Source organism: Siniperca chuatsi, linkage group LG24 (genome assembly GCF_020085105.1).
Source record: "Siniperca chuatsi isolate FFG_IHB_CAS linkage group LG24, ASM2008510v1, whole genome shotgun sequence".
Lineage (NCBI taxonomy): Eukaryota > Metazoa > Chordata > Actinopteri > Centrarchiformes > Sinipercidae > Siniperca > Siniperca chuatsi.
Genome location: NC_058065.1, coordinates 8,922,387 through 8,945,641, shown reverse-complemented (window position 1 = coordinate 8,945,641; position 23,255 = coordinate 8,922,387). Strand labels below are relative to the sequence as shown.

General features: G+C 39.1%; 1 protein-coding gene across 12 annotated transcripts; it reads right to left on the bottom strand.

Moving 5' to 3' along the window:
- Positions 1-144: 144 nt before the first annotated feature.
- ddx3xb (DEAD-box helicase 3 X-linked b) lies at positions 145-22,034 on the bottom strand. Of its 12 annotated transcripts, none has more exons than XM_044187714.1 (21): positions 21,687-22,034; positions 20,218-20,269; positions 19,670-19,717; positions 19,134-19,193; positions 18,616-18,819; positions 17,592-17,694; positions 17,075-17,194; positions 16,481-16,513; positions 15,966-16,065; positions 15,719-15,854; positions 15,467-15,564; positions 14,327-14,425; positions 14,070-14,230; positions 13,745-13,889; positions 13,002-13,146; positions 12,633-12,683; positions 11,137-11,318; positions 10,767-10,884; positions 10,466-10,619; positions 10,225-10,349; positions 145-9,879 (listed from the first exon to the last, which is right to left on the bottom strand). In XM_044187714.1, the coding sequence occupies exons 1-21, from the start codon at positions 21,729-21,731 to the stop codon at positions 9,800-9,802; spliced, it is 2,259 nt and encodes a 752-aa protein (XP_044043649.1). In that variant the 5' UTR covers positions 21,732-22,034; the 3' UTR covers positions 145-9,799. The 12 variants fall into 12 exon arrangements, with proteins under 12 accessions (XP_044043649.1, XP_044043650.1, XP_044043655.1 ...); XM_044187715.1 differs by having other exon boundaries at positions 19,134-19,190; XM_044187720.1 differs by lacking the exon at positions 12,633-12,683 and having other exon boundaries at positions 21,687-22,032.
- Positions 22,035-23,255: the final 1,221 nt, after the last annotated feature.

Sequence of the window (23,255 nt, the reverse complement as noted above, 5' to 3'; positions counted from 1 at the left end):
GCAGCCAACTCAGTCTGGAGTGTTTTATAAATTTGTAGACTATATTTAACTGCAAATAAACTTTTTTACTAACTTCAAGGTATTTCACACTCTTTATACTTTTCTCTAACATAAAAATAACTACACACAGACACAAAACACTGGTTACATTTGCAAATCCAAACCTTTATTTGTGGTAAAATCCGAATGGATACAGTTTTTTTTCTTCGTGCAGTGCTCCTCTTCGTGCACAACTGCTAAACTAATACATAAAGCAAATACTAACTACCAGGCCGGTGGTGCTGTGTGTCCACATTGAGGGGTCTGGCCAGTCAGTAACGGTGACAACATTGGGCTTCATTTCATTTCATTTCAGTCACTAAACAGCAATCTTTCCTAAATAAGAATAACCCTCTGAGCTTTACTGAACTGAAAGTAAAATAAAGCAGCAAAGTGTTGTATTTGTTTTGCATCCCCACTTTGTCTCCCAGAATGCCTTTTGTCAACAACTAGAGAAGATGAACTTATTGTCGCAAAATTTTGTGTTTCTGCACACAAAAGGCAGTGGAGTGTGACGATTCACCTATGTACCATATCTTTGATCTGCCATTGATAGTGGCTTTGCTGGGGCCACATTGCATTCTGGTCCATTGAGGCTACTGTTGTTGGACACGTGGATTTGTCCTGCAGAATGTCTGTGCTAACTAAAACTACAAACAGCTGCGATATCATATTCTCATGCAATAGACAGATTAAGACTCCTACGGATCAGCTACTAGTCACTCATGTAAAAGACACCTGGATGGATGTCATCAGGTTGTCTTTTCCCCCATTCCTGATTGGCCAGAAACTCCCACATATGAGCATTAACACTCTGGCGCCTGAAAATATGCAAATCACAACAACATAGCAATAGAAACACAGTTAATTCTGTGTTATGAAGACTTTTAAAGATCACCACTTGCCAGACATTCACAACAAGGGTATTAACGGGAAGGAAAAGTGTAAAGACTTAAAATGAAAACAAAAAACACAAAAAAAGAAAAAAATAACATCTGACTTGGAGAGAATCTGGACACTTGTTTTTTGTACTGCATGTTTGTTTTTTTACAAAATGGTCTTTGATCGTAACGTTTTGTTAATTTTTTTTTAATCCAAACCTTGGCATATATGGTGTTACTGTCTCAAATTTTTGTTTGCCAATTAAAAATGGCTGTTTATGGTTGATTATCATTATTGGCAATGGAACCTGTCACACAAACAGGTTTATGGATCTGATACTGAGTCCAATGTGACTTTAAAGGTAACCTGTGTAGGATGTTTCTCTTAGTATGTCACAGTCGCATCAACTGTAATACAACTGTCAGTGCTTCGCTCTGTGGCCTCATGTGACACCACGTGCACATCTTGACGTATGCTTTGTTGTAATTAACAGAAAGGGAAGAGCCCAGCTATGGCCATTGGACTTTGCATCAAAAACAAACCATTTAACAACCGAAAGCGAGAAGTACAAATTGGGCGCAACTTTAAAACAAAATATTTCTACTTTGTTTATAGAAAAAGGAAGCAATTCGATTTTTTCACTGGGCGGTATGACACTAAACGTCGTGAGACGATAAAAATTTGTCAACCATCAGAGAATTTGTACCGTTTATATTGTGACACCTACCCCTCTCAATGGGCAGAACTGCATTATGGCATTATTGGATTTATGCAATTGTGGCATTAATAGGAAGTACCTTGACTTTTGTTTGATCATTTAATTCACTAGATTAGCCAAAAAGGAACCAGGAACTGCAGTAAATCACAATATATATGGATACCGCAAAACAAAATGCATCAGCAAAAACAGTCAGTAAACATGAGAAGATGTACACGCATGGGTTTGTATTGGCCTTACACAGAGAATTAGTGAATCGGGATTTTAGACAAGCAGACGATTTGAAGTAGTTTTGACACCAGTGACAGTTTTGTTATTTTTTGATTTTTTTTAAAAACCTCTCTGCATTTGTGTATCATCACAGCTTGTTACGGTGACATATTCAAAGAGAAATCCCTACACGTCGCATCTTTAACATTAAAAAGCTCACACTACCCCAGAAAAATATAAATTTTCACTCATACCAATGACATTCAACATTCAAGTGCCAGTGTTTTTGTTTACTGTCTTTTGGTCAAGTCACTTTGTAAAATATCAACTTTTGTGTTAGGCTTATAAAAATAAATATTTCTCAAAAATGCTTGATAAATTACACAAACTAGCAGCGAAAGTAGACTCGAGAACTCTGTGTGCAAACAGCTGAATCATATGGTTGCTGTTAACTAGAACTCCACCTGCCCCCCAAAAAAAGTTTCATATCTGGAAGAACCTTTCCACACACACACACACACACACACACACACACACACACACACACACACACACACACACACACACACACACACACACACACACACACACACACACACTAAACTGTGGAGAAACCTCTCTTTTTAACACCTGGCTGCGCTACACTTTAAACACTCACTCACTCCTTCATACCTCTCAGAGGTTTTGAAGGACATGTATTACAAAAGACTTTAGATGAACATTAAACTAAGTAACTCAAGTATTTTCTGTAAAACTTGGTGGAATTTGAAGTCTTTCTACAACAGAGGGGCCTGCAGGCCGCAGCAATGGGAGCATAGCACCATTAATTGTTCACTGACAATCGAAGCACTCCTGCTGGTAAGTTAGTTACCGTAGTGACACAGAATCATTTGCCATGGTGACACTGTCAGTGTGTCAGTTGCCATAGTAATGCTGTACATAGTGGAACCAACTTCACTATCTGCTCCATTAGGGCTGGGTATCACGCTTGAATTTAAGGCATCAAAAGGTTTTGAAAATATTAAAAAAGCAAAAACTAAAGTGCTGGAATTTTAAATGAGAACTTTGAGTTTTCTTTCAGAGGAAATAAACACTGAGCATGATCTACTTCTAATTAAAGTAAAGCGGATGGTCCAAGCAAATGTTACATTTAAACTAATTTACTGTAGAGGGTATGTATTTGTTCACGTGATAACACCCCCCCACCTCCCCACCCCACACTACTGAGTGGCAAAAACAGACCTGCTGTGGCTTCAATGAATGGGAAGAGCTGTGATACCACGAGAAAAACAACTTGAACAAGAAAAACAGCTAAAGCATCTACAGCCATGCTAGCGGCTCTGAGGCTGTACGTAGGCACAGCTAAATGCTAATATCAGCATGCTAACATACTCACAATGACAATGTTAACATGCTGATGTTTAGCAGGTTATGTTTACCATGTTCACCATCTTAGTTTAGCATGTTAACATGCTAGCATTTGCTAATTTGCGCTAAAGACAAAGTACAGCTGAGGCTGATGATAATTGCATTAGTTTTGCAAGTCATAAACGTGTGGACAACATTAAATAATGCCCTAATGATGGCGCTAGAAGAAATGTAATTAGGATTCACCCTCGTACAAATTTCAGTCTGGACCAAAGTGGTAGACCAACTGACTGACCTACATTACCATCCAGAGCCCTGCTGCTAGCATTGCTAAAAAGCAAAGGCCAACGGAATTGACAAAAGGCAGTCAAGATGGAGAATTTACTCAAAAATGGAACATTAATAATTGTTTCTAAATCTGTTTGTGCCAGTGATTGCACAACAGCTCTTAAACGTTGACACAATGTTTGAAGCAATTGTGTTTTTTCCATTGTGAACGCACCCCACTATTCTCAAAGCTTGTGTGTTTGCCAATCTGGGGTAATCTGACCGTGGTGACTTCCACGTACAGTGATGTCACATGCATACCCACTACTGCATAATGCATTTACTTTTATCCGTTTCTATATTTCTATTATAAAAGAAATTGTTTATATAATAGTTTGGATATTTCATCTGTATTGAAAAATACCCAGCCCTAACCAACACGTTTCAGTCTGTCAAGGCACCGCACACATGTCAGAATTTGGGCTGATTTCACTTGTGCCAGTTTGTGCTCTAATCCAAACGAAGCACAGACAGAAAATGACCCTTACAAAACTCATGCAGAGAATCTCGGTGACAGCAAAGTGAACGCAAGCCACAAGTAATGGATCTGTATTGGACTTAATTTAGAAGTTCAGTGCCCAGGGGACATTTTGACGAGTTGGGATGGGGGTTTGGGGCACAGTGGTAGTTAAGTGTTGCTCCAACACAGTTCATTGGTAATTACAGCTGACAGATATAATCTGTCTGCCCTAGAAAAAGACCTAAATACATTGCATATATATGTGCGTACTCTGAACAACACTACTTAACAAGATTGTTCTATAAACAAGATGAAAAGTGAGGTAAGTTTTACCTTCCATGATTCCCTGCTGTATAACTCACAAATTCCTATCTGCACTATCAGCAGTCAACAATTAGCTCATATCTTGTATTATATCAGCAGTTCCTAGCATCTTTATCACTGCACGTGAAATGCTCAGTCGTTCCTTCATATATTCACGGTTATTCTATTTGCCCCCTAGTGGCTGCTAGAAGGCACAGCGATGTTTACACACCGAACCAGATTCATTCAAGTGGTTTTGTCTCTCACTGTATCTCCATCTTAAAGGTATGCCTTTGAATTTAGGCTGCAAGAACGGCATTTTAGCATACTTAGCATTATTATTAAAACACAAGAGACTGCACTAGCTGCATACTAAGTTTGTGGTTGGCAACAGCCATGGATTCAAGTAACAAATGCGGACAATATCCCCTCACACACAGGGAATATATGACGGCAACAGTTGACAATTCAGTCAGGCATTAAAATTGGTGGACTCTGATTTTTGTAACAGTGCCTGCTAGCGCCCAAAGTTATTCATCTGCGTTGAGCTCCAAAACATCAACAATTATCTGGGTGGAAACTTTGGGACTAAGGGACACCACTGGGTGCTGTAAGGAAATCAGAGTGTATCTTCAACTGTAAGGTGATGAGCTTCAGTTTGGCATTCATCTGCCTGTGCAGATCCTTCCCCTCCATGATGGAGGACACAAGTTGGATGTGCATGTTTAAAATGTGATGGTTGTCAAATAACTGCCAACAAGACACGTTGGTTCAGAAAACTTCTACATTTAAAGATGTCCCTAAGACTGTTAAAAAAGTTAAATTTAAGAGTTCTGTGGATGTGTAAAGTGAGTTAAATCCTTCATAATTGATTGTCATTTGCACTATTATTTTCAACTTAGTGTCCTGTTACTGATTTCTATCTTCCTGCTGGTTATTCCTTCATACTAAACAGCAACAGTTCTTTTAAGAAATCGAAGGTGGAAACTATCCACCATTGCTGCAGGAGAAATCATGAAAGTGTGTTATTCATATCATTGCCACAGGAAAATTCCTTGATTGGTGCTAAAATCATCTATTGGGACACCTCAAACACAGTTCTGGTCAACAATTTAATCACGGTTTTAACTGGTGCTCATAGTAGTTTAACCATAACGACAATACAATGCTTTGTGCTACAGTAACGGTTAATCTGACAGTTGAACCATACTTAAACAGTAGCCGAAGGAATATGCAAACTAATTTTCTGTTTTTGGTTCGTTTTGAAGTGGCCATGGGGAGCAATTGGACATGGTGGAGCCTGTTACGTCTGCCCTCTACTAGGAGTTTATTTCTAACGTCGCATCCCATGACAACTGTCCTTGAACGTAGCACCGTCCCTTTAAACGGGCCCCTCATTTCAACCACTAAGAAGGTGAACCAGGTTTAGTGACATATAGTACATCACTGAACTAATTTCTCCCACCATAAATTCTGACACAAGAAGTTGGTGCACAAAGACATGAAGTAGCTTTTGGAAAATCTAGTTTGTTTGTATCTGACCTGCTGTCTGCTTGAATCCTGAGTCCTCCTGCATTACTCAGCCTGAAACTCTTCAAAAATGATGTTAAAGCCAACTAGTTTCCCAAACCGCCCTACCAACTGTACTCGAGGGAAACAGATTTGAAGATTGACCCAAACACGACCTGTGATTAAAAAGTAGTCTAAAAATCATAGAAGACGGGAAAAATCAGAGTTCTAACATAACTAAAGCCTGCTGTATAATTGTATTATTTGCTTGGCATTTTTAACTCCTTGACCAAAACACAACAACACTTGCATATGTTTTATTGTCTTGGTCCAGCCTTGTCATTTGTCAAAGCCAGTGGGCAATTTGAGGGAATCTGCCTTGTGAACATTAATTGGTAAATAAATTCCCCTTACTGATTTATGTATTTATAAACAGATGTATTTTCCGTAAATACTATCTCTAAAGAATGAATCTGCTGACTGTGTTCAAATTGCCCACTGAACTAAGCTTTTCAGACACTGCCTGGTCCAACGTTGAGTGATCAAACGTAATTTTTTTACACATCAACTGTTGTTTCACTTAATAATTCACACTTAATTATTCTCATTTATAATTCACATTCTTTTTCAGTGGAGATTCTTCTTTTTGTTTTAAGAAGAGTTGAACTATTTACATTTAATCTGTATTTTAATTCCACTAAAGTTGTTCATGTAAACAAAACAAATTAAGACCCCGATAAAAATTAACAATTTTCCCCACCAGGTAGCAACAGAGTATTTTTTGGCTTATTCTGCTGCTAATTAATACAGTGGGGGACTGGACTTCTACCACTGAACTGTCCAAATGTACAGTGGAGTTCCATTTAGAAGTTTAATCAGGGATGAAACATGGACTTCCTGGGTGCAGGTCAACTGCCCCTTGTAGCCTGGTTCCACAGCAGGGCCAAGTCGGGCTAACCAGGGACCAGACATTGATAATGTCACAAATAAATAAAAATAAAAATCATGCGATCTTCTTACATGTTGTAGACAAAGACCTTCAGTCCTGTTATGCCACTTTTCCACAAGCACACTGCAACTGTCCTGTATCTTACTGTGCTATTGCAAGCTAGGCTTCTTCTTAACATTCCTAGCAGTGCTAAAGTGCGACAATGCTAGCCAAAGTGCAGCAAATGCCAGCTGTGTTGCGCCACAACTGGTGTGTGCTACCTTTAAAAGTTAGTCTTAATCTGGATTTAGAAACATTTTTGTGCTTTCTTTGTTGGCTGATCGCTTTTAACAAAGCAACAGAGAAATGCACGTCATTACAAGAGCATAGAGGAACAGTAAACAATGAGGCTCCTATCTGTTGAATGAATAGCAGGAACAGGAATGTATTCACCTGCAATCTTAAGCAGGAGCTAAGTAGTTCTATTATAAATTGGACTAAAGAAGATGGCGTCACAAGTGAACGAGTCAAGGGGTGCAGGCAAAGTTTGGGCAAATCTCAAACCTCCAACACACGCCTCATCACATTTGCTCATAATACAGTAAGATAGGACATGGCTAAAATGTGCTATGGAGGTGTGGCTTTATATCCTCTGGAAAGCCCCAGCTGTCCCTGCTGTAGAATGGGTTAGGCTAGATTATCCAATTCTTGACCTATCTCCCTGACTTCAACAGATCATAAAGACCTAACAAATAAACTGGAATGACTTATTTTAGAGAAGACTCTTCATGTAACTCTCCAGGATAGAGTGAGCGAGAAAATTTTGAACTCTTTTAGCCTTTTTGTTGTGTATCCCCTTGAAAGAAGCTTTTGACAAACAAGGGGTTTCAATGTTTGTGGTGGAAGCGGAGCCAGATTCCCAAGAGCATGGTGGCACTAAGAGTCAGCTGAACAGCCACAGCCACTGATAAAATTTGGTTGTTTTCAGCAGCAGGCATGTAGTCGTTTTAATTTTTACACCCCAAAAATGTTGTAGCATTGCTCTGACATCACTGCTGGATGTGGTCACAAATGCAAGAGATACAACTTTTGCCAATATTTCATAGCATAGATAATTGTCACACTGTGAATATATTTCATTTTGGCTAATATTATAGAAGAAGGTTAAAGAGTGATGCGTTTGACCAATTATTGCAAATCCAATATAGCTTGAGAGTGGCGTCAGACTTTGACATCTCACTATAGTAAGTTATGAGGTACATATCTATATTTACAACCACATATCTGAATGGTAAGAGAGGGAGACGTAACATAACATGACTGCTGCTGCGCGGCTAGGCCAAATTCTCTCTTAGTGGCTCTGAAACTGACATAATGTGACCCAACAATTAGTGACAAGATGGCTTTGAGAAACCCAAACTCAAGCTCAAACCAGAGCTGTAGATGTGACACATAGGTCAATTAGTAGGACTCGGTTTCCCAAAAGCATAAAACCACTGATGTTATCTGTGCTCACTGGCTAGTAAAGCAAAGCAGCCTCTTTTTTTTTTAATAAGACAAACATAATGTCTTTTTTGAACCATTTTAGTCACTCTGGATGAGGGTATATTAAAAGAATCTATAAATATGGTTACAGTGTTGATATGCTTTTGGGAATCAGCTCATCAGAGACCTGCTGACAAATTTGAACTCCAATAAACAGATAAGGAATTGCTTTGAGTTTCCTCACCGCAGTTTTTGTTTAGGTTTTTTTTTTGCCAAGGTTTGATTTAGTTCAAGCCTAGTTTGTTTCCTTCCAAATAGAAATAAAAAAAAGCATGTTTAAACCCATACATGACATTAAATACACATTTTTTAGTCACAGTTGGCCAATACTTGTAGCCAGTTACGCATAATGGCAATAAAAACAACGGAAATAAGAGACAAAGTTCAAATTCTTAAAGGCACAGTACAGAAACAAATGATTCTCCATTATGTTTTGTTTCAAACAAAGAAAATGCTGTTTGTAGTTGTTGTATTAACAACCACAAGTTCTAAGACTGTTTGCTAGCATCATTGCTAATGGGCGGCAACATCTGCTGGCGTCCCACTGACTGGGTGTTTCAGTTTGTCCAGCCTTTTGTCCCTTCTGTCTCTGTTAGACATCCTTCTCAGATCTCTGTAAATCAATACTAATATGTTTTAAAAAGGTGAAAAAATAAAAAAACATTTTTCTGTTTCTGTGGCTGCTTTTAAGTATCTGTCATGTAAGTGAAGGAGACCTCAGCCAGTTCCCATTTTTGAATTTATATGCAGACATATTTTGCTCAGATTTGACATCTTGCCTATCTCTGCGCTAGATTTTAGAAAAGTTTTTTGGCCGGTGATTTACAGCATGGCCATGCGTTACATACAAAGATGACATGTGAAGGTACACAGGATGCCTGGCTGGCTTTGGGTGAATGCAGACAAAAACACTATGAAGCCAAAACTCAAATCTAAAGTGAAAAAACAGGATTTCCCCCAGGGTCTTCATCAGCTGTTTTGTAGGACTTAACTCACTTTAAATCATAAGTGTCCATCTAATCTTATGGGGTTAAAGGAACACCTAGAACTTTAATTTAATTAGTTAATTTTCTTTAAGCACTTGCCACAGAGGGAAAATAGTTTGAAATGTCCTCACTGAAACCAAAGGATGTTGCTAGCTGGAAGCTAACAAGTAAATCTGTGGCTAGTGTTGAAAAATAACCAACTAAAATTGAAGAATCCCTTTATAATGTGGCCTATTTAAAGAGGTGAGATTTACCAGGAATTGAGAAATCAAAAGAAGAAAGGATGGGGGACTGTAAAGACAAAGGTGGAGATGGAAAGGAAAAATCTAAGGAGGAATTAAAAGATCTGAGTGCATAGGGATGGAAGGAGGGCTATATAAATGAGTATAAATAGTTTAATACCATGCACGAGGGTTCTTGGGGTTAATGGAGGGGAGGAGAAAGATGGGGTGCAGACAACAGTGTGGAGAAAGGAAGGAGGATGAGTGAGAAGAAGAAAGAGGGATGAGTGGAGATGGAGGAATCTAGTTGCCCCACCAGTCAACTTGAGAGTGTGTGTAGTTTCCTCCGTATCCGTCACTGGTGTAGAAGTTACCAAAACCACCTGAGAGGGAGGAAACAGGAGAAAACTCAAAGTTAACAAACGTGTTCCCATGAACCAAAGGTAAAATGTTAGCTTGTCTCTAACTTCAAGTTGTGTTGCAGTATAATGTTCAGTTGGAAAATAAGTATAATTTATGTATAGAGGATATAGTAGTCGGCCTAATATTGATCCTTGTGGGACATCTTTAGCAACAATTTGGTAATAATCATTTTGTCTCCTATGAAAGAAATGTATTACAATCACATTTTCTTAAGCAGTTCTAGAAAAATTCTTGCCACAAGTAGAATGACTATAAAGTATAAAATCATTTAACACACTAGTTATATCCTAAGACCAGATCCTCACCTCCTCCAAAGCCACGGGTTCCTCCATGTCCTGCCTGGTTGCGACCTCCACGTCCTCCAAACCCTCCAGCGGTGCCTCCGGCGGCCGTTTGGCGATAATCACGGGCTCCAAAACCACCAGAGAACCTGGTGGTGAAATCAAATACAAAGTGAACTTCACTGAATTTGGACAAAACATTGAAACCCTTTAATGGAATTAACATTCATAGAAAACAAACACACACATTTACGTGTAAGTATACCTCTTAGAGCGTCCTCTGCTGCTGCTCTTATGCTGGTGTTCATAGGCCAGGCTCTCAAGCCATGAGGGAACTTCCTGTTTGGCCTCTACCAGAATGTCCAGCAGGTCTTTAGTGATGTTGCCATTTTTATCATTGAAGAACGATGTGGCCAGTCCTACAAGTAAAAAAAGTAGTAAGTAATAGTATCAGTAAATCATAGATTTTTGTAGGGTGTGGCTCAGAAAGCTTAGAGTCAATCCTCATTATGTAACACACATGACATGGGGTTAATACCATTGACTGACATTAGTTGTAGTCTTACCCAGGTTTCCGACTCGTCCTGTACGTCCAATACGGTGGACATACTCCTCTATGTCGCTGGGCAGGTCAAAGTTAATAACGTGTTTCACATTGGAGATGTCCAGACCCCGAGCTGCTACCTGAGTATGTACAAAAAGAGCACAAACATTAACACACACGTTCACATGCAGTGATACCATTCACTTGGACTGTAAGTGACATGTGACTTTGAATACCAAGAACAGTATCTTTCTATTGAGGCTGTCAATTTATATATGCTGCCATTTAAGTGTGTAATATTCGCTATGAGTTATGGTAAGTTTTCATTACATGTCTCCATTTTCATGGAGACATGTAATCAGTATATGTAAAATAATTTTATTTTTACTGACCGCTGTGGCCACCAGAATGGGGCATTTTCCTGATCTGAACTGGCTCAGGGCCTCCTCTCGGTCTCGCTGGGAGCGGTCGCCATGGATACTGGTGCAGGCGTAGCCCTCCCGATACAGGAAGTCCTCCAAGGCGTCAGCGCCTTTCTTGGTCTCCACAAAAACCAGAGTCAACGAGTCCTTACCTGATGAGCCGAGACAAAAGACACCTGTAGTTATTCATTAAAGGTGAGTGGATAAGCTGTAGCCATTGGGTTTTATGAACGAGGGGCAGTGGGTTTAATTTCTCTCTTTTAATCTGCACCAGCAGAAAAGTCAGGGGGTCACCAAAATCACGAGGAATCTGTTTTTGGAGAACATTAGCATGCATTCAAAATGTAACGCATATGAAAGTTCACCCTGGTCTTCAGTTGATCGGATATCTTGCTCTGAACCTAAGAGATAAACACACCAGATGACCTCACAATCCTTAGGGCTGGCTGACGACATGGCAGCAAATAAGTTTCAGACTTCCCATTTCACTACATGTTGTGGATCTGACATATAGATGTGGTACCATGTATAGCAATGTCAGACTGTGTGTGTGTGTAAATGAACCACACCTGAAAGAACAACCAATAAGATTTTATACTCAACAAAACATTGATGTCAGCTTGCAAGTAGCTTTGTGACACAGCACTTTGATACAATTTGATCTGAAATTTTGGACACAAAATTCACAATATTTTTCAGGGATCTTAAACTTGTGTTATTGTCAGGGAGCATAAAATCTGGATTCCTACAGCTGCCGACAAAAATCCTTTGTCAAAATGCAAAGGCATCCTTCTTACTGTATTTTATTCAATCATTTGCAATTTTTTTAAAAGCTGTAGGTACAACATATGTTGCATCATACTAACAATCTTGAGATGTAAATCCTTCAGTGTATAATCAAATCATATTATTAACTTTTTCAGCCCTACTGGCAGGTTATATGTCTACTTTCAGTACCCGGTGTGATACACAAATCTTAACATGCACCTTCATTAGTTTAAATTGTCACATCACATTACAACAGATGTTTTCCAATGAACAGAATAGTGCAACAGGTAGCATGGAGTGCAGTGTGGATAAAAACAAAGAATAATCACAAGAAAAAATAGCTAACAGCATCAGCAGCACGGTGTTGTTGTGCAGGCACTGTGACTAGAGCCACTGATGGAAAGAGTTTGGTCATAGTTCTTCCTCAATGCTCCTGCTCCATGAACATTACTACCAGATTATGAAGTGAAGGGCACTGGCCCACATTTATATCCACTTGTTAGCTGTGGAGACAACATAACCAGACTCTTTCTATCAAGGCTTTGGGTCTGACATGAAGACACCACAACAACAAACTGTACATAAAAAATGCAACAAAAAAAAACTCTTCTCCATCCACAGAGAAGAACATTAAAGGGCAAGCAAAATTATTTAAAATATGAAATGACAGATAAAAGTTTCACCATTGAGAATCTTACCAGGTTTCTCTATGTTGTCTCCAGTATTGTCCTGTACCTCGCTGGGGATAACTTGGGATAAAACCACACCAAACCACCAACATGTAAACTGCACTCAGTCAGCAGTAGAAAACCAACTCTGTATGTTTAATGTTCCTGATGTACCAAAGAGAGACACTAATGTATTGGCTGAGAAGGGAGGACGACACTATGATAATAGAAAAAGGATTGGGGATATAAAACTCCAATGTGTGTGTGTGTGTGTGTTAGCAGTAGCTCTAAACCGTTTGAGAAAAATCAGGTTACAGTTTATGTTTTATGTGTCATAAACCTGCAGTGTTGGGACACATCTATCGGTTATGAGTTGCTATTGCTATGAGACTGTCTCACCTGTAGCACTGAGCAGGTCCAGGAGGAAGGACCTCTTATCGCTCTCTTCCACCCACACCACTTTCTGAGTGATGTTCTCTGAGGTGGAACCAACTCTGCCCACCGCCAGGAAGATGTACTCCTCCAGGAAATCCCTGGCCAGGATCTGGAAGAGGAGCAGAGAACGTGCTTAGTAATAGATTTTAAGCACTGGACAGGCAAAAAAATTGCAGCCTTACTGTTTCCAATTTAGACTCTGTTAATTCTGACATTAATGCTCATAACAGCTGTTTTGCTTTTCTCTTTCAGTAAGACTCCACTCTTGTAAGTGGCCCTTAAATTTGGGCTATAGCAAAAACAAATAAAAGAAAAACACTTACTTGGGGGGTTCAAGGCTCTGAACTTGTGGTGGTGTGCTCATAAGGTCATTTGCAAAGAAACGGCCTTTAAAAATTCAACTAAAATCTTCTCTACGTAGATTTGTAGAGACGTTTATGTGTATTTACTTTGATGAAGAATAATTCCAGCCTTAAAGCATCAAGCTCTAATATTCCTGCTATTTTCAATGTTATTTAATTTCATTATTTACTTAATTTATCTTGTTTTATTTTATTTTTTTAAACTTGGTAACATAGTGTTCATCTGTGCAACTGAAGACATTCTGAATGCTGATGACATTTGGGGAATACAACCTCTGCTGTAGATTAAAGAATGCTATGTGAGCTTTCTCTACAGTCACTTTCTTTCAATGCTACAACATGTACCTGGATCTCTTTAGGAAAGGTTGCGCTGAACATCATGGTTTGTCGGATGCCCTTATGCGGCATGGTGTCCTGTTCAACGATGCGTCTTATCTGTGGTTCAAATCCCATGTCCAACATACGATCTGCCTCATCTAGGACCAGGTAGCTGCAGTGAAGAACACACAGAGGAAGAGAAAGGAGTTGTAGCCATTAAAATGAAGCAAAAACTCGAATCTTTAAAACAGTGCATTTACATAAAATGACCAATGATAGCATTAACTTGAATCAGTCCATGAAAAAAATCCACACTTTTATCTATCACTCCCTCCTCCTGTCCATGTCTTACTTGCAGTAGTCCAGTCCAATCTTGCCCCTCTCCATCATGTCCACCAGTCTTCCCGGTGTGGCCACCAGCAGGTGGCAGCCTCTCTCCAGATCTCTTATCTGCTGGCCAATGTCTGCTCCTCCATACACGACACAGGGACGCACTCTGGACCGGTAGGAAAACTACAGAAAAAAAGAAATAAATAAAAAGGCTGAAGAAATACATGTTCCTCCATTTTTTAGAATTTGATGCTAATGTGTTTGTGCGTATGTATATACCTTCCTGGCTTCATCATATATCTGCAGTGCCAGTTCTCTGGTTGGAGCCAATACCAGTGAGATGGGGTACTGCTTACGACGCCCGTACTTTCCATTCTCCTGTAATACAATGACAACACAACATTTCAGTCCAACAACAGTTGACGTTTTTTTTCTTTTAGCTCAGTGAAGTTAAGAATTTACAGGAGGGAGCCCATAGTTTCAGCTGGTTGGGAACCATGTTTAACTAAATACTGAACTCCAAATTTAAAAAGGTACAGGCCACCACTTATCAGGACTTACAATATATAAATCCAAGGGGTCGCAAGAGTACGAACACTCTGCTACACAAAAAAGCTTTTTTATGACTTTGCTTTAATTGTTGCTTGCCCTTGTGAAACATTTCCTGCCTGTTTATTTAAATGTAATAACCAATGGTGGATCTGCTCAAAACATATTGACATATGCAGCAGACATTGCTTTATTTTGGGAGATGTTTTTGACATTTTTTGGCAAAAATATGTAATTTACTGTCAGTTTGATTACTTTTGGTCTATTAAATATATATTATATCTACCCAAACAATTTTGGACATAGGGATGTCCCGATCAAGTATCTTAGCACCCAAATTAATGTTTTACTGAGTCTTTATTTAAAATTTATTTTTTCCTTCATTACACAGCTTCACAGTGCCTACTTAGTAAGCTTGCATTAAAATCAGTAAAGCTATCTAGTATGTTTATCGGCTGATTAAAGGAAATATACCCTGAAGCTTTTCTTTAATGGATTAGTATAATATCTGTGGGGTAATATACTGAGAAACATCTGTGAAACAGTTATTGTTCTTTGAATTTAAGTGGTTCTACTCGTCAGCATTAATATATCCGACTGAAACTGAGAGCTGCTGCTTGTTTGTTTGTGGCAATCCATGGTTCACTCACTAATAATGTGTGTTAGGAAACGGTCCCTATAAGAAGATTGACTATCTGACTGTTGATTAATTACTTGTCAAGCTTGTTCTCCATCTAAACTTTATGTAATGTTCTTGTTGTTTGTCTGGTGAATACACCATAAAAAAAATCTCAAAGGCATATTTTAGTCTATTTTGGAACCTTGAAGAAATAAAGAGCTATTATTTGGGGGCTTTGAGTTTCTTCTTACTTGTCCAGATGCTTTAGCTGCGTTAAGAGCTTCTCCTGGTCCTTCGGTGTAGATCTGGCTAAGAATCGGCAGCAGGAACGCTGCAGTCTTCCCAGAACCTACAGATACAAAGTCAACGTCATTCATCCCCACGTGCATTCAGCAGATTCATCATTTAATTTTTTCTATCTCAAGAATCTAACTCCAATATATTACTTTGTTTTGTTTCTGGAAATATGATGTCCTGTATGTATGCGTCTGTGTCTGTCCTACCTGTCTGTGCGCAGGCCATGAGGTCTCGTTTTGACTTGACAATAGGAATGGCATATTTCTGGACAGGGGTCGGTCTGGTGTAGCGACTCAGAGCAATGTTACCCATGATAATCTCACCCATGTCCACATCTTGGAACTACACAGGACACACAATCAAACACATTTATAGAAAGAGCAGTGGAAAGTAATCATGCAGCTGATATATAATGTAATACTGTTGGATCCCTGGCCAACAACAGTAGCTTACACTCTCGATGTGGTGAGGACAGTTCTGTCCTGTGGCCTCAACAGGAATGTCATCGTATTTCTCAAAGTTGATCCCAGTGTTGCTGCCGGAGAACAACTCACTACAGAGGAGCAAAGCAGGAGAAACAGAGTGCACATTAGTCTAATGTTCAGAAAAGACATGCAATTTAACAATGATTTGCAATAATTACACCTGTGTTAAAAAAACAATGTCTTTGAATACATCTTATAATTATTGTGATCTTAAATGAATGTCACTCACTGCTGTTAGATTATTTGGCAGATTTTTAAACTAATGATTATTTTCACTATCAATGAATCTGCCCGTTATTTTCTCGATTTATCAGTTGGTATTGTCAAATGTCAAAAGAAAGTAAAAAATGTCCAACACCATTTCCTATAACCCACGGTGATGTCTTTAAATGTGTCCAACCAGTTCAAAACCCTGAAGATAACCAGTTTATAATATATGAAAACAAACATCATATAACACAGAGAAAAGCGGCAAATCCTCACAATTCAGAAGCTGGAACTAGGGAATGTTTTTTGCTAGAGAAAATGACAAAAAAAACAGTTAATCGAATAACAAAATAGTTGCCAATTAATTTTCTGTCCATCGACTACTCGATGAATTGTTAATCTTGTGATTTTGGTAATTCTCACTCTTTGTAAAGTTATGGATACACTGCATGACTTTCAGAAGCATAATAGACATATTTTGAGTGATGCTTCCATTCTGGTATACTGTCAGTATTGGGATGTAAGACTAGACATGTGCCTGGGAGTTTTGTACAATAATTTACAATAATTTCCATGCTTTTAAAGACAAAGTTCTGGTAAGTGACAACTTTTTAGCTGAAATGAACAATGAAAAATTCTTTGCTAAGTCTGACCAGTCATTTTGAGCATGTCCTCTAAATCCAACTGGCCATTATGTGTTATTCTATGACGCAAGACCCAATGAAACCCCTACAATACCACTCACAATTTGTCTGATGCTGATAATTGCTACCATTTCTCTTGAACAGTTTCTCTACAAATCGTATCATTATTATCCAACTTTCCTTGTCTGGAGCACACCTCTCATGACCAGTAAAAGCACAGACTCACTGTTCAAGGCGTTCGTTACGTGGTGTTGGTTTGGACCAGTCTCCATCATCTCGGGACTCCTCCACCCAGCGGCTGTTTCCTCCTCCTCCTCCACCACCACCAAATCCACCATGCTCAAACCTGAGCACAACACAAAGACAATAATGATACAAGATGTGTGATGTATGATGCTCGTGTGATGTTTTCCAGATTCTACAAATCAGACATGCAGTTTTTAATTTCATACTATGTATTTTGCAATTTGGGAATGGCCACTTCGCCCTACACTGCAGTCCTTGTTGCTTCTAGCTCCCTCTGTTGGCCAGGGATAGGCAACAGCCATTGCTCGACTATGACATATTTAATGTCACATCACCCGCTTCTTTTTATGCAACAGCAAAGGTTTTCACCAGGACAGCATAACACACACACACACACACAAAGGATCACAAGTTTTTCAGTACAGTGACAAAAGGAAAATAAAGAAGTCCTGTAGCAGCAGCAGTTATTCAATCTGTCTCTGTGTGCATTTCCTTACCTTCCTCTATTAGCATTGCCTCTGTCATTGAAGAATGCAGACTTCCCTCGGTTGTTACCAAAACTGCTATATGCGTCCTTGGCAGTGTTCCAGCCGCCTGTGTCTGACAGGAGAACAAAAACAAAACCAATAGAAGACAGTTTCATACATACAGTCTTACTAGTACAGGATGTGGCGACTACACTACACTACACTACACTACACTAAACTACAGCTGCACTGCGGACTGAAATATCGGAGATGTTTGCTGTGTAACAGATTTTATTTGACGTGCTTATCTGTCTGATGATAACAAGAGACCTAGGGTTGTAAAAAATAAAAAAATCCCTTTACGCCTATACAACTCAACTTTTACTTAAAACACTTTCTAAGTAAATTGATGGTGCTGTATTATAGATTCCATCTAGGTGTATCATATTAATACTGATTTTTCCATGTTACACCCAAATTTCTCCATAGATTGGAATTCATTTCTTTATATTAATTTCTTTATTTAACCCGCTCTAGTTACTTGATGCTTCAGGAGCCCTGAACCAGAACTGATCTAGGAAGAACTACCTTTGCTGTTAGTGCAGTAGTTTCATGCAATGATCTGCAATGTCACCTAAAAATCAAAACATGTTTCTTTCACTGCTTGTAATTGCTTTCATTGAGCTTGTATTTATTTTGTTAATTGACTCTGTTAGCAGGGCGTAAAACACAATGTATGTTCAGCCACTCTACCATGTGTAAATATCTATTATTTCTATTTTATTTGGTTAATTTTTGTTGAACAGAAGACTAATGTGACCGTACTTTTAGGCAAGAATGGTTTAACAATGGCTGTATGGCTATATGCAAAGAATGTCTGCATAGATAAACTGCATGATGAGTCTTATATACACAGACTGGGTGCAACAAATATACATTTCTCATTTTATGAGTATTTTTTTCCTTAAAAGAGGACATAGGACATGTCATCTGCAGAGCAGACGCTATAGAAGAAAAAGTTTTTTAAGTTACGAGCAGTAAAACCAAATCCCACCTTTATTTTCGTAGCCAGCGAAGCTCATTGGCTGTGCTGGGTTGATGGGGTTAAAGGCTCCGCCCCTGTTGCCACGGTAACCTCCTCCGACACCACCTCGGCCCCGCTCCATGCGAGGCGGACCGCGGTTAAAAGAGTTGCCGCCAGCCATGCGGTTGTCATGGTAGCCATTAACAAAGTTGTTGCGCCCCCCATCCCAACCATCTGCAGAGGGAGAAAAAGACAATTAAAAAATTAAATCAAATCATTAAATCAAAATGATCCTCCAAGACGCACAATATGTGCAGGATTATTATTTATCACTTTTGTGGAAGAGTGGACATTACTGTTTCAATTCTTATTGGTAACCCATAAGCGGTTGATCGAGATCACAGATTACTTAATACGCCTTTTTTCACTTCACTGAGAGAAGGAGCTAACAAACTGGAAAACATACTGATGAGTGAACAACATGAACGGCAATGCACGGTAGCAAACTGCAAATGCAGAGTTTAGTAGAAGTTCAGAGAGGAACTTACAGTTGGCTGCGGGCGCTATGGTGTAGCCACCCTGTCGACCAGCAGCAAAGGCATTTCCTACTGGACAGGAAGACAATGTTTGAGTTGTGCTTCTTATCAGTAACAAGTGCAGTTAATAAAGGTACCCTGTGGAGTTTTTGACCACTGGTAGCATTACAGAGTAATGTTTTTACAAGTGGGTCCCCACTTTTTTGTTTGTATCATGCAGGCATAGACACACAAGCATGCGGACGACCTGATTCATATCCTGTCACCGGTTTCACACTATTCCACTGATCAACAGTTGACGGCAGTAATGTAATGCGCAAAGAACTGTAGCATTGTGCCAGCAAAGGCAGGGGAAAGAAGACTGCTAGCTAGCTAACATGGATGTAAACAATGCAAAATATTCTGAATAAATCAGCTTTGCAAATGTTTTATGAGTAAGAAAATACATTCAAGGATTCACACAATGTATTTTGGTGAGTAACACTGAATGCCTTTTTGTTTGTTTAAAATAAAACTCCACAGGACAGCTTTAACTTGATGCTACACACCATTTTTGGAAGCGTCTTTGTTCCGTAAATGTGGAGGAATGTATCGCCCTGCAGACAGAGAGAGACAGTGTCCAGCATCATTTAATGAATTATAAAACTTTAAGGACTTAATTTTAAATTATTCAAAACTTCTGAAGCACCCCCAGATAATCAACATTCATTGATCTATGGTGCACATCTGAAGCTAGAAAAAACATGGAAATCCAATGTAGATTTCCAAACTCATCACCTAGTCTTTCTTGCGTCAGTGACGCATTTAAACTGTACTAATTTACAATTATCAGTGAACAAATAAGTTGGAATTTTTAAAGGAGTTTTACATTGTAGTACTTCTGTCAATAAAGGAAATAGAAAATATTCCCTTTGTTGTCTTTTGGTCAACTTTCCTGTCCTTCCCAATTTATTCTCTATGGACCACTTCCTTGTTTGCTGTCTTTATGACATCTCCAGTCTTATTCCCGTGGTTCAACACTTGTCGAGGCAATGTTTCGGGTTTGTGAGTGTCTATGCACATTGATAACACTTCTAAAACCGTGTTGGCTGCTTACTGTTAGTGCCTCCACCTTGTCCGTCTGCTGCGCTCAAGTCTAGGACAGCGAGCTGGAGAAACAGAGACAAAGAGTCAGAAAAACACACAACACACACAGTCATTTTCAGCAGAACAAACTATCTATCCTTGTTCTACATGTTTGAGGCTACAGAGTGCTTCTTCTTGCAGCAGGTGACATCTGCTGCCTATTTGAAAACTAAAGCAAACAACGTACTTATTGTTTATCCATCATAATAAGCAATGTGAAAGCTTTGCTTACAGACACTAGACAGTAGCTTAACTGTCACGATTTAAAGGAAAGGGCTTTTTTAATTTCAGCACCAGACATCTCTTCACACTAGTTGGAAACATGTTTCTAACTCAACACGCAGAAATCCTATTATGGTTATGTCAGCAAACTGCACACAGCTGGTCTGAGCTATTAAGGATAGCAAAGTGATGAGAGGTAAAAGATTTGATGTTGGTGCGTCCAGCTTTCTGTGATCGGAGAATCTAACTGCTGTTCAGGAAACAACTTTGGATTTTATGCTTTTATTTACAGAAACTGAATTTCGGTCTTGGGGTGGGATGCTTTTCTACACTGCAGCTGTATTCAGTGAACTAGGCTAATAAGATGGATTGATTTCTCCATAAAAACCTTCCCAGTGCAGCTTTTTTTTTGCATCCTAGCCGAAAAAGAAGATGTATAATTTGTTTAAATGTGGTCAGTGCTGTGCATTCAACTCTCTCGTAGACATTTTGCCAATTATACCTTTCCAAAATATCAATTGAGAACATACAGTACTTTTCTGTTGCCGTCCATCCAACTGTCTGACCACTCAGACACAGCTAGTCTACGTTGCTAGTGACGCAGACGAAATGAGCCTTTTTTAAGCGGGACGCAGTCAAGACAAGCATGAAAACTGTGCAATACTGCGTATTATCTGAAAGCCAGTGGGCAACACTGTCAAGCACCGCAATGTTTGTGTGTCAGCCCCGCTAGCTGCATCTCCGCATAGCTCCATTTTATTATTGTATCAAGCTGCAAGACAAACGCAGCGAAGATAATAGTTGATGGGTGCGTTTCATATGTTCACACGGGAAAGCCGACGTAACCACTCGGGCGTAATTGCTCATTTGGCTCTGTTATAATTAAGTTTGCCCACAGTCTAAGCTATCACCTTCAACATTAAGACTATAATTTATAAATCATTTTGGAAGACTCTTTGATGTAGCACACACGGCCATAACCCAACAGGCAAAAGGCAGAAGAACCAATCATGTGGTCCACATCGTATGGTTCGGTCCCCGCTCCGCAGCCGCTCTTGGTCATTTGAGCGTTCATGTGGGTGTTGAATTGAAGCGCACCCAACGCTAGTTAGCTAGTACGATAGCATCTCGTTAGCCGGCAAGCTAACATTTTCCCCTGCCGTTATAACAAATTTCATCCACTGACGCTGCAAGACACATTAAACTGACGCGGCTTACCTGCTGCTCTAGACCGTGGACATTTTCGACGGCCACATGACTCATAACTATAGAATATGGAGGAAAAATGTTGTCGTTGAAAAAAGGACCTCTTTGTTTGCCGGGTTTGATGTAATGTTATTTTTCCTTTGCCTCTATCCTGTTTCTGTGGTTACGACAGATGACAGTTATTTCATTGGCTTAACACTTATACGTAACTTTGTAAAATGCTATTGTTGAATTTTACGTGATGATAAATTCCTGTATTTTAGCTACAAGGATGGTACTTCATGCAAACTCAGCTGATGTCGGCTTGCTCTTCAGCTGAAGCTGAGCGTCATGCACTAGTTAAGCGAGCCTGAATAACAGAAAAAAACATCCGGTAACGCCAAAATAAAAGTCAACAAACGTAAGTCGATGTCAATTTTTGCTATATATGCGCCAAATACAGCTTCATCTGTTTGATGGAATTAATATTTGGCTATATCAGATGAAAACATATTGTCCTAAATATGCAACTTGAGCAAATCTGACTCCACGTTGCTAATATTTTTGTTTATTTGCGTTCAAAGCTCATAAAGATGAGCTAACGTAAAGGGATATCTACTAAACGCTAGTGCATGTATTCTTAACCATATGTTGCACATTTCACATAGGGTTATGGCGAGCTATAATCAGCTAACAGGTCATTTAAATATAAAATAAAAAACATTTCAACCTTTCATTTTAAGTGCATCTCAACTTCCGTACTTCCGGACCGCCGCTGACTAACTAGGTGGCTTGACCGATGCATCTGAAACCAGACACCGCGAGACTTTAATCATAGTTTGTCGCGATATCGCCACTACAGCAAAAAGAATATAATGCATCACAATGGAGCACAGAGTAGATTGTCAATTGTCTTCTTTCCATCTTCACTTGCCTCTAAAAAGTTTGCAAAATTAGTTTCATCACTTTTTAAAATACTGATATACAAAAATGTTATATGAGAATTCCTATATCACACATGCACTGTGTTCCCCTACTGTTACATTAAAAGTCTGTAGTGATGTATATTGTATTCCAAACCCCATTCAAAAAGACTTTATACATTTTTTATGTATAAATGGCTTTGAGAAAAAGTTTGTGAAAATGATGTGATATAGTAGAGTGATTGTCTCTCACCCTCCATTGGTGACCACTAAGAATTTAAACAACACTGACATGTTTGTGACAAAGTTAATGGGAAACTGTAATTAACACAAACAGAAAAGTCACATTAACATAAACTGGCTAGTAATAGGAGACATCCAACAGAAAAGTCTTAGAAAAGTCTTGCAGACAACACATCCACGTGGACTCCATATGGGTTAAATGCTAAACACACTCCCAGTAAAGGTTGACGACAGCAGTTGGCTTTTGAGGTCTTCACTGGAAGCAGATTTGAAACTGTGAAAACAATACGCAACAACAAATTCAATGACAAGGATTACAAATCAGAAAATACGGGATACCATGACCAGTAGTTTGACCAAAGGTGTTTATACAAATGCATTAGTACAATAACAAGTTTACTGGATTCACAAAGTAGTTAAACTGTCCCTCATGCCA

What these genes read in the sequence shown, in the direction of transcription:
- ddx3xb (XM_044187714.1), bottom strand. Translation starts at nt 21,731, where the DNA reads ATGAGTCATGTGGCCGTCGAAAATGTCCACGGTCTAGAGCAGCAG. An exon ending in TATATGATGAAGCCAGGAAG is followed by an intron (nt 14,231 to 14,326) that starts GTATATACATAC and finishes TTTTTTCTGTAG; the next exon opens with TTTTCCTACCGGTCCAGAGT. An exon ending in CCATTCTGGTGGCCACAGCG is followed by an intron (nt 10,885 to 11,136) that starts GTCAGTAAAAAT and finishes GTACATACTCAG; the next exon opens with GTAGCAGCTCGGGGTCTGGA.